The sequence below is a fragment of the Bos javanicus genome, chromosome 5 (genome assembly GCF_032452875.1).
Source record: "Bos javanicus breed banteng chromosome 5, ARS-OSU_banteng_1.0, whole genome shotgun sequence".
Lineage (NCBI taxonomy): Eukaryota > Metazoa > Chordata > Mammalia > Artiodactyla > Bovidae > Bos > Bos javanicus.
The window spans coordinates 27,261,688-27,282,183 of NC_083872.1; the positions used below are offsets into that span (position 1 = coordinate 27,261,688).

General features: G+C 50.9%; 2 protein-coding genes across 3 annotated transcripts; both read right to left on the reverse strand.

Annotated features, from left to right (window-relative positions):
• Positions 1 to 4,225: 4,225 nt before the first annotated feature.
• On the reverse strand, positions 4,226 to 6,582 carry MFSD5 (major facilitator superfamily domain containing 5). The gene is made up of 2 exons (XM_061415941.1): positions 6,406 to 6,582; positions 4,226 to 5,832 (listed from the first exon to the last, which is right to left on the reverse strand). Exon 2 carries the CDS (start codon positions 5,812 to 5,814, stop codon positions 4,462 to 4,464), a length of 1,353 nt encoding a protein of 450 aa, XP_061271925.1. The 5' UTR covers positions 5,815 to 5,832; positions 6,406 to 6,582; the 3' UTR covers positions 4,226 to 4,461.
• Positions 6,583 to 8,592: 2,010 nt separating this feature from the next.
• LOC133247315 (sperm mitochondrial-associated cysteine-rich protein) lies at positions 8,593 to 20,362 on the reverse strand. 2 transcript variants are annotated; one of them, XR_009736364.1, is made up of 2 exons: positions 20,259 to 20,362; positions 8,593 to 10,211 (listed from the first exon to the last, which is right to left on the reverse strand). XR_009736364.1 is itself a non-coding variant. In XM_061415951.1 (2 exons), the coding sequence occupies exon 1, from the start codon at positions 12,581 to 12,583 to the stop codon at positions 12,071 to 12,073; it is 513 nt and encodes a 170-aa protein (XP_061271935.1). In that variant the 5' UTR covers positions 12,584 to 17,690; the 3' UTR covers positions 8,612 to 10,211; positions 11,812 to 12,070. The 2 variants fall into 2 exon arrangements, 1 of the variants encoding a protein (XP_061271935.1); XM_061415951.1 differs by lacking the exon at positions 20,259 to 20,362 and adding an exon at positions 11,812 to 17,690 and having other exon boundaries at positions 8,612 to 10,211.
• Between the last annotated feature and the right edge of the window lie 134 nt (positions 20,363 to 20,496).

Here is a 20,496-nt window from a genome sequence, read left to right on the forward strand (position 1 = left end):
TCCCAGGGACAGGGGAGCCTGATGGGCTGCCGTCTATGGGGTCGCACAGAGTCGGACACGACTGAAGTGACTTAGCAGCAGCAGCAGCAGCAGCAGTAGCAGTAAAATGAGATGGTTGGATGGCATCACCACCTCGATGGACATGAGTTTGAGTAAGCTCCAGGAGCTGGTGATAGACAGGGAAGCCTGGTGTGCTGCAGTCCCTGGGGTCACAAAGAGTTGGACACAACTGGGTGACTGAACTGAACTGAGTTGTAGTTGCAGAACAGAGGACCTTTCATTGCTTGGGCTTAGTTGCTCCTCAGCATGTGGAATCTTAATTCCCCAACCAAGACCAGTGATTGAACTTGAGTCCCCTGCATTGCAAGGTGGATTCTTAACCACTGGGCCACCAGGGAAGTCCCTCAATTGTTTTTGTTTTTAATAAATTTATTTTTAATTGGAGGATAATTGCTTTACAATATTATGTCAGTTTCTGCCATACATCAATATAAATCAGTATCCCTTCCCTCTTGAACCTCCCTCCCACCTCCCACCCCATCCCACCCCTGTAGGTTATCACAGAGCACCTGGTTTGAGCTTCCTGTCTCAGATAGCAAGTTCCCACTGGTTATCTATTTCACATGGTAATGTATGTTTTAATGTTACTTTCAATTCGCCCCCCTCTCCTTACCCCACTCTGTGGGTAAGTCTGTTCTCTGCGTCTGCCCTGCAGATAGGTTCGTCAGTACCATCCCCTCAAGTATTGTTTTTTTTTTCCCCTCAAGTGTTTTTAAAAAGAGAAAAATAAGGTATACTTTAATAAATAAAAAACAAGTTGGAGAACAGCATGAATGGTATGATTCATTTTTATTTTAAAAAAATTAAATATATGCCCTAGACTACAAACATTTGACACTGGTATGAAGGTGGGCTTAAGGGAGCCTATAATTTTTTATATTTTATATGTCTATATTTGTAATATATTTATATATCAATAAATGTATTTTAACACATGGACATGCATTTACATTCACAGTTACATTAAATATATCTGTATTTGCCTTTGACTCTTTTACAATTAGCCCATATTTGTTGTTAAAAAAATCATTTAAAGTGAATGTGACATATTTTGATAACATTAGGTCTGATTCCCAAGCATGACATGTCTTATAATTAAAACTTTCACATGTCTTATAATTCTATTCTGTGGTTCTGTGGAGAAGTGGTGGCAAAAAATAATAAACAGGGAGAACCACAGGATTGGGGTTAGGGGAAGAGTGTATTGGGAAGTGGAACCCAGACCCAGTGGAAGGACCATGGCCATCAGCTGGGAGCAGCCCTCTCCCCTCCCTGAGCAGGGGCTGTATTTCCAGGAAGAGGTCACTCTCCAGCCTCAGAACTCAGTACTGTCTTCATGCCCCAGTCCTCCTGCCTTCTTGTTCATTGGCTCCTGGTTCCTTGGGCTGTTTCTGTTCTCCTCAGGATCACTTAAAAGCTCCAAATAAAATAATTATATATCCAGCTGGATGGAAAGGCAGAAAATCAGGAAACTCTCTTAGGGAAAAATGGTGGTGTATATCAAATCTGACACCAAGCTGACCTTCCCACTTGAGGAAGAGGAAATGAGTTCAAGTGGAACACACTGACACCCTCCTCAGCTACTTGCACACCCCAAAGCAGAAGGCCTCTCAGATAGCCTGATCCTGCTCTCTGGGCCAGGACCAAGGATAAACACTGCTGGGAATCACCCAACCACATGGATGCGTTGGAAAGTTGTTCACCCCGTTACAGCCCAGTCCACTCATTCTCACACCCAAATCTGGGTAGGGCTCAGCTGGACTGAAAAAGTTAAAAATAAGATATGAAAGCAAGCACTTAGTAGCACTTACACCGGAGGCCAACTGCTGTTCCAAGCGCTTAATTTAACCCTCACAAGCACCCTCAGGGCAGCCACTATACCATCACCCCCATTTTATAGATGAGGAAACTGAGGCGCAAATGTGAACCCAGGCAGTTGGGCCCTGGCTCCATGCTCTTCACCAGTTCCCTGCACTGCCTCTCAGCAAGGCATCATGAGCACTGCTTTGCAGGTGAATCAATCCCTCATTCGCCTCATATGGGCAAATATCCAGAGGTGGGCCAGGTAGCCATGGCTAAGTGCTCCCACTCTCATCCCCTTCTCCAGGGACAAGGCTTGGAAGAAAGGAGCAGGGATAGAGGGGCCAAGTCAAGTAGATGAAGGCCCAGAGGAGAGAGTCAGTACATGCCATAGAAGGGGCACTGGGTGGGCAGCAGGAGGCAAGGTTTAGCCTTGGCTTTGCTATATGCCCTTTAAGTGGATTTTCCTCTCAGATAAACTTTCACCAGCACCTAGTAATACAACGCACGGTATATAGTAGGTACTCAATAAAATGTTTACAGCTAAATGGACAATCTTAAAGATACCTGCCAGCTTGTCACACCCAATGAGTCTGCCAGGAAGAACCCTCCCCACTCTATCATCTACCAGCTTCTTTGAAGAGAACTCAGTGGGGACAAAGCTGAATGAATTTCACTAGTCTGTCTCTACCTCCCTATTTCCTTTTCACTTAGGAACATGCTGCCCCCCTCAAGCTTCCATCAGTAAATAATCTCATTCAAAACAACAAATCATTAACTAGCCTCTGGATTCCAGTCTAATAGAGTTCCCAAACGGGCTACTCTTGAAAAGCCTGGAGTGAGTTAGCCTGTCTCCTCTCCATTTACTGAGCACAGCCATGGGCCAAGCCCCCACTTGTGTGTATATATAGGGGAGACAAGGGCATATAAGACACAATTTCTTCCTGTCCTCAAGGACGGAGAGTCTACAAATAACTATAAAATATAGGCAGAAAGGGGAAGTGGAGTTATTGTAACAGACTCTGTTTTAGCCTTAAGATGGGGGAAGGAAAAGATATCTGCTTTTTTCATACTTAACCTCAGCATCTATTCCCTGCAGCTAGGTGGGGGAACGTGTTTTTTTCCCTTCTCTGAGCAGAGACCTGAGACCACTACTCTTCCCTCCCCTTGGCCTCACCCTGCAGGCACCCATCCATCAGCATTCCTCCCCCAATGGGTGATGCTATCTCCCCACACAGGTTTGGACTTGCAGGTCCTGGAAAGTTTTGCTTCTTCGTGTCTGGGAATTCGTCTGGGACCCAAGGAAAGGTCATCAACCTCTTTTCTAGGACAGGTAGGTCCCTCATGCCCACCTCAAGCACATTCCAGGACACACCCTGAGCCGACCCTCCTTCCATTCCCCACCCTGCTTAACTGCTGGCTCTGCTTCCTCTGAGAAGCCCAGGTTTGGGTGGGAGGAGGAAAGGCAGATACAATCAGAGGTGAGGCAGGGAGGGGCTCAAAGAACTTGAGTTCCTGGTACTGGTACTATTTCCTGCCCTGATGGCTCCCTCACCCTCACTCAGGGTGGGGAACAATCAGGTACAGACAAGATCACGGTCTGTCAGCCATTCACTGCTGTGTCCTCTGCAGCCCTTCACTTGGGTTTCATGCAAGCATACAGGCCCTAATGGGCCCAGGTGATTCGGACAAGGGTGCATTTGTGGCCAGAGAGGCAGAAGGCAAGTGGCACGCATGTGCTGAGCTGCAAGCCTATTCATGCAGCAAGCCTCTGGATTTGCCACAAGAGGTGGTCACAGAAGCAGCTCGAGCCCCTGGAATCTTTGCTCAGTGGCTTGGACATCCACTCCATAGGCTCCAGAGATTGTCTCACTCTGGATGTGGAGTAAGGTTTTTGCTTGGCAAATGGGGAGGGTGCCTGTCCCCAGGGTAACAAGATATGGAGGACCTCAGAGCCTCAGGCTTTTCCCACCCATTTCTGTTGAAAGGCAATTCCACAGTTCTCAGTTTAAGGTGGAGGCAGTCTTAGAGAGGGCTTCCCTGGTGGCTCAGTGGTAAAGAATCCGCTTGCCAATGCAGGAGACGTGGGTTCAATCGCTGGGTCAGGAAGATCCCATGGAAAGGGCAGTGGCAACCCACTTCAGTATTCTTGCCTGGGAAATCCCATGGACAAAGGAGCCTGGCAGGCTACAGTCCATGGGGTCACAAAGAGTCAGACACAACTTAGCAACTAAACAAGTCTTACTGAAGCTAGAAAGACAAACGTTCCACTGGTAACCCCACCTCTCACCTCACAACCTCCAGCTGCCCCCTCATAAGAACTACTGAGGTGGGTACAGGTGAGGATGAGTAAATAAGATCAATGATCAATTAAAATTGTTTATTTTAAAGTGGAAAGGGGGAAGGGAGTGACACAGAGGCAACTTTTGGCATCTTCTTTCCAGGCCATCACCCCATGTGCTTCCCAACCCAAAGCACTGACAGGAGGAGCCCCCAGACAGGCTGAGGGGCTAAAGAGCCGCAAGGTCACAGAGAGATCTGTTCAGCCCTGGAGAGGTGGGGTTCAAGGGTCCATCCCAGCTCCCTGGTCCTAGAACAGGGTCAGAGCTCAGGAGTGTAGGGCTCCCCAGTGGGTGAGGGCACCCGCAGCTCAGCATCATGCCTGACCACGGTGAAGAGTCCCACCACTGCCAGCAGAGCCATCACCATGACGGCGGAGCAGATGCTGAACATATTCCGAGTGCCCGTTTTGCGATCGCTGTCATGGAGGACCAGGAGCCCCAGGCAGGCCAGTAAGTGCAGGGGCACCCGGAACCAGTTGAGGACACCAGCTTGCTCGGTCTCAGGGATCACCTTTCTCCGCAGGAAGCTCATGCTGGGAAAGTACAGTCCACAGGCCAGTTCAATGAGGAGGAAGGCTATGAAAGATTCCACTGGACTCTCCTGGCCTGGGCTGGTAGAGAAAGTCAACATGAAGAGGGAGAAGACGACAATGAGGACGGCGAGGGAGAGTAGATGCATGGGCTGAAGGTGGTACCTCTTGGAGGTAGCGATGCGGTACAGGGAAGAGCCGAGTAGGCTGGCTGCCATGAAGCTGGAGAAGATGATGCCCAGTGGAGCCCCATGTGGGTCCAGCACAGGTGTCCAGAGGAAGACAAAGATGAAAATGACACTCTCAAACAGGGCCTGGATGGTGCCTAGCAGCAGCACACGACGGTCCGACAGAAGGCAGCGCAGGCCCCCAGCACAGGTCCTAGAGAAGGCACGCTGCCGATCATAGTTCTCTCCCCAGTTATGAAGGGCCAAGGCCCCAGCCAGAGCCAAGAGAGGGATGGCGGCCACAAAGGGGGCTACAGGCCCCAGGCCCATCCAGCAGGCCACAGCCTCAGCGGCCACACCTGCCGCGACAGCCAGCACATGGTTCCAGAAGGCAGCTCGGGCAAAGGTAGCCGGGATCCATTCGGTGGGGAAGTCATGCCGTTCCAGGTGCTCATGGATATACCAGGCCTCAAAGGCTGAGAAGAGCAGGGCTGTAGATAGCCCACCTAGTGCTCGGCCCACCAGCAGCACAAAGTAGTCCCGGGAGAGTTTGGTTAAGCAGCAGAGAGAGTAAGTGAGGGAGAAGAGGACACAAGATTTCTTGCGACCCAGCCAATCCACCAGGGAGGAAGCCACCAGTCCAAAGAGGACGGTGGAGGCAAGGCCGCAGACGTAGAGGATGGCAATTTGTGCCTCCAGGAAGTGGTAATGCTGGTAGAGTTTGTAGAGGTAGGGGGCCTGCAGCCAGTCAGCTGCCAGGGCCAGGAAGTAGACCTGATAGAAGTCCAGTTGAAACCGAAGGAAAGAGGGATTGCTGCAGGCCCTTCCAGAGGGCTTAGCCCGGCATCTTGACAGCTCCAACCCCAGGCAGGAGGCCAGGAGGACCACAAAAGCAAGGTAAGCAGTCACCAGCATGGCCGGCCCCCGGACGACCTGGGAAGAGAAGGGGGCTTCAGAGTCACATCCATTGCCCGCGTATTGCTGTCAAGGGGCTGCCTGTCTAAGCAGAAAGCGGATCCACCCAACCCCCCTGCCAACAGAACTCCCCCACCCCTCTATTCCACTCCCCCAGAGCTCAGACCGGAGGGACCAGTTGGGTGGGTGGGAGGAGTGGCCCGCCAGAGCCGGACACTCTGGGGCAGGGAGGGGTGTGAGAGGAGAGAAGATTGAGCATTCGCCCCACCCTTTCCTGGCATAGCAAAGAGGGAGTACCTAATCCCAGCCCCGCAAGTTAAGGGGCTGCTGCCCTTCCCCGTAACAACGTTTACAAACTGTACTTCCTTCTGTTACCTCCCATCCTCTTTGAGGAGCCTGTTTTTGCCCTCGAGGTCTCGTCATCTGTCCCAGGCATCCCTACCACCCGCGCAGGCCTCTAGAGTTGCTTCAGGTCACGCGCGTGCATCTCAGATTTCCCCCTCCTTTGGGTCAGGGCACCCCCACCTGCGCCCCCTAGCCCCGCTGGCCGCCGCCACACACGCTCGCGCCTTGCCCAGACCCTGGTCTCACCTGCTGCCCCGGTCTGCGGGGACGCTCCGGACACGTCCGGCTCCAGGCCGCCCGGCCGCCCTTCCCGCTCTACCTCCTGCTCTGGCTCCGGCTCGGGTTCCACCAGCGCGCCCGCCCTTCACAGCCTGCTTCCGGGAGCCGGGGAGGCCTCTGGCCGCCGCCATGATGGCCCCATCACGTGACGGGGGCGCGGCGTTCAAACCCCGCCCCTGCTCCGCCCTCTAGCCGCGACTCGACGACAACCGCCGGACGCCTGGCGGGGCCAAGACTGGAGGCGGTGGTGGTCGTGGTTTCTGCTCCTGGTTCACTCCTATCCGTGGCCTTCCCATGACACTCGCTTCTTCGACTCCCGGATACCTACCGAACCCCCTGGAAATAAAGACCCATTTTCAATCTCTTCCTCCGTGTCGTGGGTTACGGAGCGCTGCTGTGCCTAAGACAATGCCAGCAGTTCCGCAGAGTCGGGGTTTGATCTTAAGGAACATCGTCACCCTAAGCCGAGACGGGCTTCTCGATTTTCTCTTCTCCCACAATAGTGACTTCCTGGCCAGAAGTCAGTATGGCTCACACACCTGAAGGAGGCAGTGTGCTGTAAAGGACTTGGACTTGGCTTGCAGACCGCTAAAGCTCAAATCCCACCCCTATCACTTACCAGCTGTGTCGCCTCTGGCAAGCCATATGACTTCTCAGTGTCCCAGTTAATTAGTCTGCATCATAGGAGAGCAGCGCCCAACTGAAGAAGGCTCAAAGTTCAGTGGCAGTCAAGAGTTAAGAACTTCAGCCTTGGAGTTGGACGCCCACACTCTGCTACAGCTGTGGTACCTGGGAAAGGTTATTTAACCTCTTTCCAGCTTTAGTATTATCTCCTCAAAACCCTCCAATGGGGAACTTCCCTGGTGGTCCAGTGGCTAAAACTCCTTCTTCCAATGCAAGGGGCCTGGGTTCCATCCCTGGTCAGGGAACTAGATCCCACGTGCTGAAAGGAAGATCCCACCTGCCATAATTAAGACTCGAGGAAGCCAAATAAGTAAATAAATAATTTAAGACAAAAAAACAAACAAAACACCCTCCAATGCCTTCTTATCTCACTAAGCGAAAAAGCCAAAATCATAATAGCCTACAAAATCCTTTGTCCTCTTTTCTGCTGCCACTTCTCTGACCTCATCTCTTACCATTTTCCCTCCTGCGCCTTCTATTCCATCTACACTGGCTATCACTAGGGCCTTTGCACACTGTGCCCTGTGAAGCTCTGGTTCTCCCAGATATCCACATGGTTCCCTCCTGCAGCTCCTACAATTCTCTGTTCAAGTGTCATCTTATCAGAGAGGCCTTCCTTGCTCATACTGTTGAAAAGGCAGCGCCACCTCTGCCACAGTAACCTACCTGCTTCCCTTCCAACGCTCTATTCTCCTTTGCTGCCTTTTCTTCTTAGCACTTAATATTATCTGGCACACTTAACTGCTTACTGCTTCTTCTCCCTACAAATTTCTGCTTTGTTCACTTATATTTCCAGTACTTGAAACATTTAATGGGACATAAAAGGCATTCCATAAATACCAGATGAATAAATAAGATAATACATGTAAATTATTCTAAAAAGTGCTGGTCTTTATTAGCTGGTAACACTTATCAAACTTTTTTTAAATATTATTTCTTTATTTTTGGCTGGACTGAATCTTTATTGTTGCATGGGCTTTCTCTAGTTGCCGCCAGTGGGAACTACTCTAGTTGCCGTGTGAGGGTTTCTCTTTTTGCAGAGCATGGGCTCTAGGGCATGTGGGGTTCAGTAGTTGTGGCATGTGGGCTTGTTTGCCCCGTGGCATATGGAATCTTCCTGGACCAGGGATTGAACTTGTGTACCCTGCATTGGCCAGTAGATTCTTTAACCACTGGCCCACCACGGAAGTGCATCAGTTATTACGTATTACACCTAAGCTCTGTTTTAGGAAGTCCTGGGCCAACTGCTATAGATGAAGTGTTTAACTGTCTCAACAACTTGTTAGGTAGGTACTTCAGAATTGGAAAGGTTAGTAACACGACAGGACTCACATGGTAAGAGGTAGAGTCAGAACTGGGACCCAGATCTTCCCAATTCCACACTTGTGATTTCTGGGAAGATTAAATGTGTTCACCCTCTTGCACAGGTGATTAGTGTTTGTTTTCTTTATACTGAAGAAGGGTGGGAGAGTCTGGAATTATATCGTAAGAAATACTTTCTTATGATAAACAGCTGAGATTTATATTCCACAACTTCCAAAGTGCCTTTATCCCTAACTGGCAAACTTCTAGAGGACAGAAAAGGGTATCGGTTCCCATGCTTCGTCTAGAAGCACAAAGCTCAAAAATCATGATTTCCCAAGGTCACTCAGTGAGTGAGGGCATGGGGGAATCCAAATGCCCTCCATCCTGGTCCTGGACTGAAAACCCTTGATCTCCTGACACCTTGTCTCTCAGTTCCTGGTGATCTTTTCTTTGAGGGAGGAGGTCACCCTGAATGATAGCAGGGAGTGGGACAGGATGGCCTTACATGCTTTGTCTTCTGTTTTCCAGGATGGAGGCCAGTGTTCTCCATTACTGAGTTGCAGTTTTCTCAGAAGCACCTAAGAAAGACTTTAGGGAAGGTTACATTATTTTGGATTATTTTTATCATAGGACCTATTCAAAAAATGTTTACTCTTTAAGGTTCCCCTGGCCCCTCAGAGCTGTGAAGCACAGCTGAGAAAGATACTTTACATGGGATATGTGCCAGCAGAGCTGCAGAGGACTGGAAGGGATAGAGAATATCCTGAGAGGGCAAATCCATCTCTAGGACCCACTTCTAGTAGAGGGCAAGGAGGACCAGGGTCTGTATGTGGGGAGTTACAGGGAAAGTCTGGCTTTCAGAGCGGGCAGGGAGGATGCTCTGGGAATTACTAGGAACCATGCCTACAAGAGGAGCATCATTTAAAACTTTTATTATGAAAATGTTCAAATAAAGGTAAAGAGGTTCTATGAAACCCTAAATACTTAATTCAACAATATTGATTTTTATCCTTTTGTTCCTTTTCCTCCTTTCTTTTATTTGCCAAAATACTTAAATACGTCACTTCATTCCATGCTTCAGTATGCATCTCTAGGAAATAAGGACCTTTTCTTACATAACCTCAAGGCCATTTTCACATTTAACAAAATCAACACTGATTCCTTGGCATTGTAAGTACTCAGTTCATAATTAAATTAAATGTTTAATTAAATGTTAAATAAATAATTAAATGTTTTCAACAGTCTAAAAATGTCTTTTTACAATTGGGAGGTCCCCATCAGGAATCAAACAAGGTCCACTTATCCTGTGTAGTAGCTGTCTTTGTACGCCACGCTCTCATTGACTGTCCTGTTCAGCCATTGACTAGTTGAAGAAATCAGGTCAGATTTCCTTTAAAATGTCTGGATATTTTGTTTTACTTCCTTGTTGTGCCATTTAATTTGTTCTCCACCCCCCATATTTCCTATTAAATGGAGGTTAGCGGTAGGGTTTGAGTAGAATCATGCTCAGTTTTTTTTGTTTGTTTCTTTGTTTGGCAAGAGTCCTTCACAGGTGGTGCTGAGTGCTTCAGATTGCATCATATCAGGAGGTACAGGCCATGTGGTTGTGCTCTTTTTAGTGATGCTAAGATTCATCAGTGGGGTCAGGTAGTTACGTTCTCCATCAACCACCATCCTTAGTTTCATCCATTGAAGAGTCTTGCTTTGATCAGTTATTTCATTAGGGGTTGCAAAAATGGTGATTTTCCTAATTCCATATGTCTTCTACATCAGCTGGAGTTCTTCTGTAAAAAAGAAATTTTCTTCACCACTTAGAGCTATTTGACCACCCTGAAATATAGTTTACACAGGACAGGTAGCATAAATGCATAATTCTTTTTCTTTTTAGTTGCCAATTTTCAGAATATGAAGTTGGGAGAAAAAAAGGTTTGGACTTAGAGCTCAGTAAGGATAAGATGGCCTGGACAGTGGGTAGGGGACAAAGGGACTGTTTGGTAGCTATGTCCAGCCCTTGCTCACTCCAGGACATGGGCTGTTTGGGGGGCAATGGAAGACTTGGTGTCCCTGGCCCTTGGACAGCAATGAGATGGGTATGACGTAGGCCTGTATGCAGGAAGCTGCAGGACCCAGAGAGATGAGGAGAGACAGACAGAAAGCCGGATACTGGGGAGGCAGAAAGAGAGACAGGAATTGGAAAACAGAAGAACAGAATTGGGAAACAGAATTGGACCCAGAAAGACAGGAACAAAGACAGAGAGACAAAGAAGGGAAATAGAAATCAAAAAGATCTAGAGTGCCTTTCTCCCAGAAGCAGAATAGGACAGAAGAGGAGAGAAATAGGAGGTGAGTCAAAAGACCAAGGAAAAGATCTTAATTTATCTACTTAAAAAATAATTGTAACATATAATGGAGCTATATGTAACTTTGTCCTGTTTAAAAAAAAAAAAAAAGACCAAGGAAGAAAACAAACATGAAAATACAAAATGAGACAGGGAAAGGGGAAGAAAAAGACATGTATGTTAAGCAGATTTTAAATTAGATGGGGAAAAGAAGGGACAGAGTGGGATAAACAGATGTAAAGACACAAGTTAGGTGGAGGTAGAGTGTCCAGGTGGCAGAAAAAAAGGAAACAGAAATGGAGAGAGTGATGTAGAAAGCTAGCAGGAAGGATAAGCAGAAGGATATACAGAGATAGAAAGGAAAGAACAAAGGGTCCCAGAGAAGGAGGCAGAGAAAGAAGACTGAAGCAGATCAGTGTCAGATAACTTGGAGAATATGATGGGATGCTTAGGGGCTCCCAGCTTAAGATCCAATCCCAGGCAGATACAAGCATCTATCAGCTCCATCTTCCTCTTTGTGGCTTCTCCAACTCCCCAGCCCCACTCCCAGGGACAGGGAACTATGACTAGCTGCATGTGGATGGAATCATTGGAAACCTGAGTCAAGGGCTCCCAGCTTCCATCACCCCTTGCCAGATGAGCGTGAATGTAACAGATAGGATTATTGCTGGAAGATTGGGGTCATGAGGCTGGGCAAGCCCTCAGAGATTTGAAAGATAAGACATCTAGGTGGAGAGCACCGGGTTCCTAGAAGTAAAGGACCATAAAGGATGTCATGATATCCAAGGGAAGGGAGGAACCAAGAATCCTCTGTTCGGCCTCTTCTTCCGGTCCAAGAGCCACTGCCCTTCCTTCAGGCTCATGATGAGAGGTAAAGTGTTCAGAGACTCTTGGGTTATTCAGGGATATGGGTGAAGGTCCATGGGGCAGAAAAAGGGGTCCCTGGATGAAGGAGCCATCTTATCCACGCAAACTACAGAAAAGATGAGCCAAGAAGGGTCTCCCAGGGAGGTCAACTAGAGGGGGAAATGATCAACTTGCTCACCTTCAGGGACCACAGGAGAGGCCCTGAGAAGAACATTTTCCATTGCAGAAGTTGCAGAAGAGGAGGTTCTGGAACCAGTGAGAGCGTGTCCAGAAACTAGCTTCAAAACAGAGGCCTGGCTCTCACTCCCAGGACTGAGGAGGAGGCCAGGGGGCTCTGAGCAGCCTGCCCCCCTCCCTACCTGGGAGAGGGTCCAGCTGATCTTCTGCCTGCAGAAGTGCTCCAGGAGATGGGCACTCTCCCAAGGTGCAACCCCCCCCTAGACAATCAGACAGTGCCGAGAGGTGCGCTGTCCCCTAAAGCAGCAGCTGCAGTGGCCAGTGGAGCCTGGGGGTCCCCAGGCAGCCCCTCGACCACAGCCACAGCTGTCACTGCAGCCCCAGCAGGAGCTGGAACAGGTGGCTCGACCCCTGGAGCAAGGGTACATGGGGCAAGGAGATGGGCGGCAGCAGGTCAAGTGCTGGCCAGAGCACTGGCTGCAGGCACTGTGGGGATAAGTCAAGGGAGGACAGGCGGGGCAGGGAGGGCAGGAGCAGGTACAGGGTGGGCCCGGGAGGCCAGGACAGGAGGGGCAGGGAGCTGCGTAGGAAGGATAGGCGGTGCAGGAGCAGGTGGGAGGGGGACAGGCTGGGCAGGGGCAGGCACAGGCAGAGGGGGGGCAGGACGGACAAGGGGAGGCAGCTGGTGGGCAGTGTCCAGAGGGCGCAGGTGGCTGTTGATGGCTGGCTTTCTTGTTCCGAGGCCCCAGACGTAGGCCCAGAGAGAAGTCCATTCAGTGGCGGGGAGCGGCCAGGCTGGGGGTTGGGTGAAAGGGAGGGTACCTACGGGTGGGGTCAGAGGGGGAACTGTGGGGAGCGGGGGTGGGGGCAGGATTAAACCTAAGACACTGCTGAGCCTCTCTGAGCTGGCAGGAGCTCAGACCTCCCCAGCTAGCCCTCCCCTTCCCTGCTTGCCGGCTACCCTCCCCTCCACAGAGCACCTTCCACGGGCACCAGATCAGACCAAGTCCTCTAACTATGATGTGCGCTCTTCACGCCTCCGTCCTTTGTTCACTCTTCCTTCTGCTCGAAGTGCCCTTTCTCTTTTCTCCACCTGGCAAGATCCTTTTCATCTCTGAAGACTTCCCCTTTATTCAATCAAAAAGTATTTCTTGAGCTGTGGGCACCTGACACCTGCCCATCACTCTCCAGCCCTGATGACCAGAATGAGTGCTTCAGACTTCCAAACAGTCCCCAGAGGAGACTCAGGGCAGTAGCAGCAGCACAGCAGATGCTCTGAGACTCTGCCTGGGATATTGGTGGGAGCTGGTGGAGCAGGGGAGACCTAGGTCCTGGGAGTTTCCAGATAGGGCAAGTCCCAGGTGTTGGGGGGAGGAGGAGGGCCTGGCTGTCTCTGGGAGCCTGACAACTAGCCTGGACTATTATTACTGGAGGGCCTGTCATGCAGCAGGTACTGGTCATGTTACGGAGCAAGACAGTGAGGTTTCCTCTTATGGAGTGCCATTTAAAGTGAGGGGTGGGGCTGGGTGGGGACAAAAAGCAAACAGGTAAACAAATAAATACATTAGCTTGTCTAGGAGCATGGAATGGCTGTGAAAAAAACCCCAGAGTGATGTGATACAAAGTGACTCAGAGAGGTGGATCCTTTAGAAGGAGCAGCTAGACTGCCACCACACAGTCAGCTCCAAGGGCCCTTAAGGGTTTAAAGGGAAGTGAAGTCGCTTAGTTGTGTCCGACTCTTTTCGACCCCATGGACTATAGCCGACCAGGTTCCTCTGTCCATGGGATTTTCCAGGCAAGAATACTGGAGTGGGTTGCCACTTAAGGGTTTGGGAGGAGATAAAAGTCCTGGCAGATCACAGGAAAGCAGCCTGAGGCTGACTAGAACCCAGATGGCTGGACTGGGAGGAAAACAAAAGCTGAGAGGAGGGTAAGGAGGCCTGGAAAAATTTGTAATAGAAAATTCAGTGGCCAGGGCTTCCCTGGTGGTCCAGTGGCTAAGACTCCCCACTCCCAATGCAGGGGACCTGGTTCGATCTCTGGTCAGGAAACTAGATGCCACATCTCAGCTAAGAGTTTGCATGCCTCAAGTAAGAATGCACAGGCCACAACTAAGACCTGGAGCAGCCAAATAAATAAACAACTATTTAAAGAAAATTCAGTGGTCAGGGACAGTGCCACTGAGAAGTGACATTTTAGCAAGGGCATTTTAGAAGAAAGCGAGGGAGACAGCCATGGAGATGGCTCGTGGAAGAACATTCCAGAGAGGGGGGACAGCAAGTGCAAAAAACAGAGAGGAGAGTCATATGGCATAGGTAGAGAGCCAGGTAGAGGCCCTGGGAGCCACGGCAGTGACTTGGATCTTATTCCAAGGGAAAGAGAAAACCACTGAGAGTTTTAGGCAAGAAAGGAGTATGAGTCTTGATTTTACACCTGCTCCTGATTAGAATGTTCTACTTCCTGTGTAACTGGTACAACCATTTTGGAACACAGTTTGGGATTATCTGATAAAAATTGAGATTGCCTGAACATACACTTTGACTCTTAGCTTTATAGCTTAGAAAAACTCTTACATGTATATATTGGGAAATATATACAATAATGTTTTTAGTAGCATTATGATAGCCCAAACTGGAAACAACTCAAACTTTCACCAAGAGTAGAATAAAAAAAAAATTGTGGTATATTCATGCAACTGAATACTCTGCAGCAGCAGCAGCATGCAACTGAATACTCTGCCACAATGAAAAAGGCAGTTATGTGCAACAATTTGTGTCTCTCTCACAAACAAGCTGAACAAAATAAGTCAGACAGGAAAGGGCAATACAGTGTCATTCCGTTTATATAAACCTCAAAAACAGGCAAAATTAAATAATATTATAAAGGGATGCATACGTAGGTGCTAATACTATAAACAAAAAGGACATAATTATCCCAAAAGTCAGGATGGTGGTTACTTCTTCAGAGAGGAAGAGGATGATGGGAGAGTCACACGGGAACCTCTGGAGCAGGAAATACTCTATTTCTTGAGCTGGATGGCAGTCGAGTAGGTATTCACTTTATTCCAATTTATTCTGTACACTGTTCATAATATATTTCTATACTCTTTTATAAAGAGAAAATAGAAATACTATTTCTTTTCTTTTTTTAAAGTTTATGTTTATTTTAATTGGAGGATAGTTGCTGTACAATACTGTGATGCTTGTTGCCATGCATCAGTGTGAATCAGCCATAGGTATGTATGTGTGTCCCTGAACCTCCCTCCCAGCCACCTCCCTCCGCACCCTGTCCTTCCAGGTTGTCACAGAGCACCAGCTTTGTGTGCCCTCCTTCATATATCAAGCTCTCACTGATCATCTGTTTTACATATGGTAATGTATGTTTCAGTGCTGTTCTCTCAAATCATCCCTCCCTCTCCTTCTCCCACTGAGTCTAAAAGTCTGTTCTTTATGTCTGTGTACTACTTCATTCTCTACTCCACACCACCTTGCTCATATCATTCTGCTGAAGTTAGACACTGCCTAGTTCACACACCTATCTCTCCCACCAGACCTTGAGTCAGCAACCTTCCAGATTGCTGGTCTGGCACCTATCAGTGCCTGGCATAGAGCAGATGTTCAATAACTATTTTCTGAATTGGGTTGAATTGAACTGAATTTTCCAAGTCTCATCTCATGGAGAGGTGGGCAGCTGCAGAAGAAGAAGAAGCCTGTGGTGATGAGGAGAGCTCAGGATCACCAAGACCTAGGTTCCCATGTTAGCTCTGCTACAGCTGTATGATATTGGGCAAGCTGCTTAACCTCTCTGGTTCTCAGTTCCCTCTGTGAAATGGGATGATAACTGCTCCTTCTCTGGACTGCTGTGTGGATTAAGTGAGTAATATACAAGCCAAGCATAATGCCTGGCATACAGTAGGTGCTCAACAAAGGATAGCTTCCCAACTCCCTCCCCCCAGCCTCACATCTTTTCTTCAAAGGAATCCACTAGAAAGGGCAGCCAGACATCACAGATGGTCCCTGAAGGTGGTCCCACATCTGCGGGGCCCCTTGGGGCTAAGGCAGAGATGTAGTCTGGAGGAGAGCTGGCAGAGGAGGCAGGACACCAGGGTTCTGGGAGTTTCCATCTAGGGGAAATCCCAGATGTGGGTGTGGGGGTGCCAGGTCAGCCCCACCCAACACCCTTGCCCCAGGGGGTGTGGACACAGGGAGGAAAAATGGGTCATCGGAACAGGTCTAGAACTTAACCCCATTTGGTCCCATGACCTCTGTGCCAGCTCTGGAGGAGGAACAGCCACAAAGAAACCTATTCTGTCCTCAAAGGACCCTCCATCCCTTTTCTTCAGAAAGGAAAAAGCTTGGAAACCTTGGTGTCTAAGCTGGAGGAGCTGGAAGCCCCCCAGTGAACAGAGGAGAGATAAAACCCTGTAATCCCAGATGGAGGTTCTGTACCAAATAGACTGCTCCACCCACCCACATGGAGACTGGCAGACACCTGGAGCTCTTAGCTCACACGTTCCAGGCAACCTTGGAGGCAGACCTGCTCCTCATTCCAGTGAGTGGGACAGGTCAGGGCTGGATCCCAGAGGGGGAGGGTGCACCATCGAACAGTTCAGAGTAGACAGGTTTTCTGTCTGGTGAGGCTACAGCAGGGCAAACTCCGTCCCTCCACCTCAGTGTGGGGCCTTGTTTTCTGTATGGAATCTGGGGCCTAAGCCTGTGGCTTGCTCCTCTCTATCTGTGCCTCTGTTTCCCTTTCTGGAGGAAGAGATGAAGGGATGGATGCAATCTTTCCAGGGCAAGAGCACCAGATGTCCTAGGGTCCTAGAGCGCTTTGGCCGTTAGGAGGTGCTCACCGTCCCTCCCTTGTAGTGAACCAAAGTCCATCAAAGGAGCAGGAATGGAGGGCCCCTGTTCTTTCTGGGGGAGTAGGGTGGTTGGGAGTCAGGACCTTGATTCCAGGGCCTTTGCACATACTCTTCTGCTGCCCTCCCTTCTCTCCCTTCTCCTCCTCACTTCCTCCCCTCCCCAAAGTCTTTCCTGATTTCCTTGGATACTTGGGCCCAAGGAGATTCCTACGGATTCCTAGGGCCTAGCACAGTGCTTCGGAGAAGGCAATGGCAACCCACTCCAGTACCCTTGCCTGGAAAATCCCATAGGCAGAGGAGCCTGGTAGGCGGCAGTCCTTGGGGTTGTGAAGAATCAGACATGAGTGAAGAGTCAGACACGACAGAGTGACTTCACTTTCACTTTTCACTTTCATGCATTGGAGAAGGAAATGACAACCCACTCCACTGTTCTTGCCTGGAGAATCCCAGGGACGGGGGAGCCTGGTGGGCTGCCATCTATGGGGTCGCACAGAGTTGGACACGACTGAAGTGACTTAGCTAGCAGCAGCACAGTGCTTGGCATACAGTAGGTGTTTAATAAAGATTTGTTGAATTAATGAATGGCGCGTGTTCAGGGAAGAAATTCCTAGAGTTGTTTAGTGTAGTCCTAAAATCCTGTGTCGCAAAGTCAAGGCCTTATTCTGTGGGGATCTGGGTATTTCTGATGCTGGTAAGAACTTCCACACACAAAGTCATTCACTGGGAGAACCAACAAAGTGGCAAGCAGAAAAATAGGCCTGATACAAGGGGTAGAATTGAGAAGCACTCAGGGCAAGGCTGGCACCATCCTCGGCACAGAGCAGGCCTGGGGAAGGAGGTGAGAGGGGAGGGGAGGACGGGAAAGACACGTGTTGTACAAAACATGTTTTCATCATGCTCTCCCTGGGCGCCCTGGTCTCCAAGCCCCGATGGCACTTTCGTGGTTTAATGATGTCCTTGGGGGTTGTAACAGAGCTTTCCCCTCCCTTTCAAACCCCCTCCCCACCCCCACCCCCACCCCCAGACATCTGCCAGCCACCTCTGAGCGTGGTGTGGGACGTCCACCCAGTAGCAGACTGGGCTTGGGCAGATTACCTATTCAGCGTCCTGATGCTGCTGGGGAGGAGGCAAGGGTGAAAATTAGGGGTGGGCTATATGGCAAATCAGGGCAGGTAGGCTGGAAGTTTGGATCCATTTTCTCTCCTTTTTGTGATATAAGGAGCGAAGGAAGCCTGGTTCTAGGGCCCCCAAGATATCATTTCTTAAGTTGCCAGGGTGATCAAGTGGAGCAACCACAAACAGAGCAAAGCCTAGAACTAGGGATGACCAAAGAGAAGGAGAAATGAGGGGAGCTCTCTCCACCAGTTTCCAGAGTGGGAGGCCCTCTTCTCAAGCTTCCTCCTGGAATCACTGGACAGAGCACAGACTGCAGCGCAAGACGGAGAGAAGAAACTGACCCCCTCACAATACCCCTTTTCTCTGCTCCCCAATCTGCCAGTTTGGTTTGACTTCCAAACCGCTGCAGCCCACAGACCCCAGTTACTGGGTGCTGGGGAGGGGTGGGGCGGGGGCGGGGCAAGGCAATCCCTAGGGGAGGGGCCGGCGCAGGGCGGGTCTTCCTGGGCTTCGCCCCCTGACTGCTGTAGTTGGCTGGGGACCACAGAGGCCAGAAGGGCGGAGCCACAGTTTCCAAGACGGATCGATGGACAAACATCCACCAGAGACAAAGACACAGACAGACAGACAGACAAACCAAGACAATGAGGAAGGCAGAGACAGATGGAATTCCAGACCACTCCATCTTTCCAGGCTATCCAAGAGTTTTGTCCCCCACCCCCACCCTCCGCCCCGTTAGCTTCCCTGGCCCCATTTGCTGTCCTGGCTGCCTAGTCTCAGTGCTCTAGCTCTGGGGGACCAGCCCCTGAGCCCCTCTAAGAAGGGTAAGGGGAAGAGTTGGGAAAGGGCTACCCAGCAGGGAGAGAGTTCCGGGGGTGGGTGGCGCCTGATTCTGTGTCAGGATGCCCGGCCAGGGGCCAGGGAGGGAGCGGTGCCCTCGCCCAGTTCATGAGGACAGGAGACTCATTCACTGTAAACCAAGTACAGATGTGCTGGGAGGGGGAGGGGGAATCAGGGCCACATTCACAAACCACAGTTAGGCCCTCCCTCCTCGCCTGCGGCCACCATCACCAGGGCAGGAGGGGTTAACTTCGCAGCCTCCTGGCAGGATCCGTGCCACACAGGCTGAGTGCCATCCCACCCCGGCCTGGACGCCTGGGTCCAACTCCCCAACACCCGCCCCTCCCACACGGCTGAGAGCTGCTCCCAGGGTAACCAAGCAAAGTCAACAGCAGCCAGGCCACCTGGGGACGGGACCCTGGAGTATCTATTCCCAGCTCTTCCCACCCCCAGAATGAAAAGGAGAGACTGTCAGCACCCCATCTGCAGCTCCTGTTCTCCTGAGAGAGCCACCGCAGGCCCCCTTATCCCCCTCCCCTTCATCTGACTCTGGCTACCAAAAGTGGCCTTTCCCTGTCCTGGGAGGGAAGATGCCTGGTCCTCAGGGTAGCAGTATGGACAAGGTAATTCCAGTACGGAAAATGTGACGCAACTGAGTCGGTGTCCCCAGTGCCGGCTACTTGGGACTGTTGCTGGGAAGGTCCTTTGGGTGCATCTCCCCGGCCGGGCCCAGCCCTCCCTCCTGCTGCTGCCCTTCTCCACTCTCTCACTCCCACCCTAGTCCCTGTAGGAGTGTTGGGGCTCTGCACAGAGGTTGGACTTCACATTCCCTCCTCTTCTCTGGCTCTGTCTTCAGTAGGATGGATGCTGACACCCTGGGGGTTCCAACTCTAGGGACTGAGAGTCTGTGGTGGTCACGTTGAAGTTGGAGGAATGTTCCCATCAGACACTGACATTCACACTGGGTGCGTGCGCGCGCACGCGCGCGCACACACACACACACACACACACACACACCCAGCGTCAACAACATTCGTGGCGCATCCACCAGGCCGGCAGGCAGGCAGGCGCTAGTTAAGGCAGACACACACCCTCTGCTTGGGCTTTCTCTCTCACACCCAGCGCAAGGCTCCTCCCACCCCCGGCTACAGTTCCCTGGCCCTCCTTCCCAGCCTCTCCCCTCCAGACACAAGCCTAAAGGTGGGGATGGCCTTGGCAGCCAGCCGGGGACCCAGGAGACCTAACTCCCACAGCTTACTCAAGGCAGAGAGAGGAGGAGGTCTTTAAGCCCAAGCCTCAGAACCCCTACAACCTCCACTAGTTAAACCAGTTTGCTCCTGGGACTTAAGGACCGGCTGGGGTAGGCATGGGGAAGAAGAGTCTACTTTGACACGCAGGTGAAGGCTAAGCGCAGGGTGAAGATAGTGGCTGCTGCTCTGGCAGATCCCTGCGCGGTCAAGCCACCCCTGGGAGGACGTGGAGACAGCCCTCACTGCCCGTCCTGAGGAGGTACAGAGACTAGCCTCCGGGAACCACAGTCCGGCCAGAGGACTCAACCAGTCCGCAAATGGCAAGAATGGGGAAAGTGCCAGAGAGAAAGGGTGGCATCATGGGCCCAGGACACTGACCTCTTCTGCCAGCCTTGCCCGGCCTCCCGGGGACGGAGCCACGGAAGCCCAGCAAATGGGAGGGGCAAAGACCCAGGCGTCCCGGGCCGCCCCGCCCAGTCCCCCGCCCCCCAGCCCCAGGGCACCGAGGAGGGAGCCGGGCAGGGGCAGGCGGCAGGGTAGGGAGGAGCGAGGGCGGGAGGGGGAGGAGGGAGCCGGGCTGGGAGGGAGGTGGGGGGGTGGGGAGGGAGAAAAAGAA

Coding starts and splice junctions, on each gene's coding strand:
- MFSD5 (XM_061415941.1), bottom strand. CDS start 5,814: ATGCTGGTGACTGCTTACCTTGCTTTTGTGGTCCTCCTGGCCTCCTGC.
- LOC133247315 (XM_061415951.1), bottom strand. CDS start 12,583: ATGGACTTCTCTCTGGGCCTACGTCTGGGGCCTCGGAACAAGAAAGCC.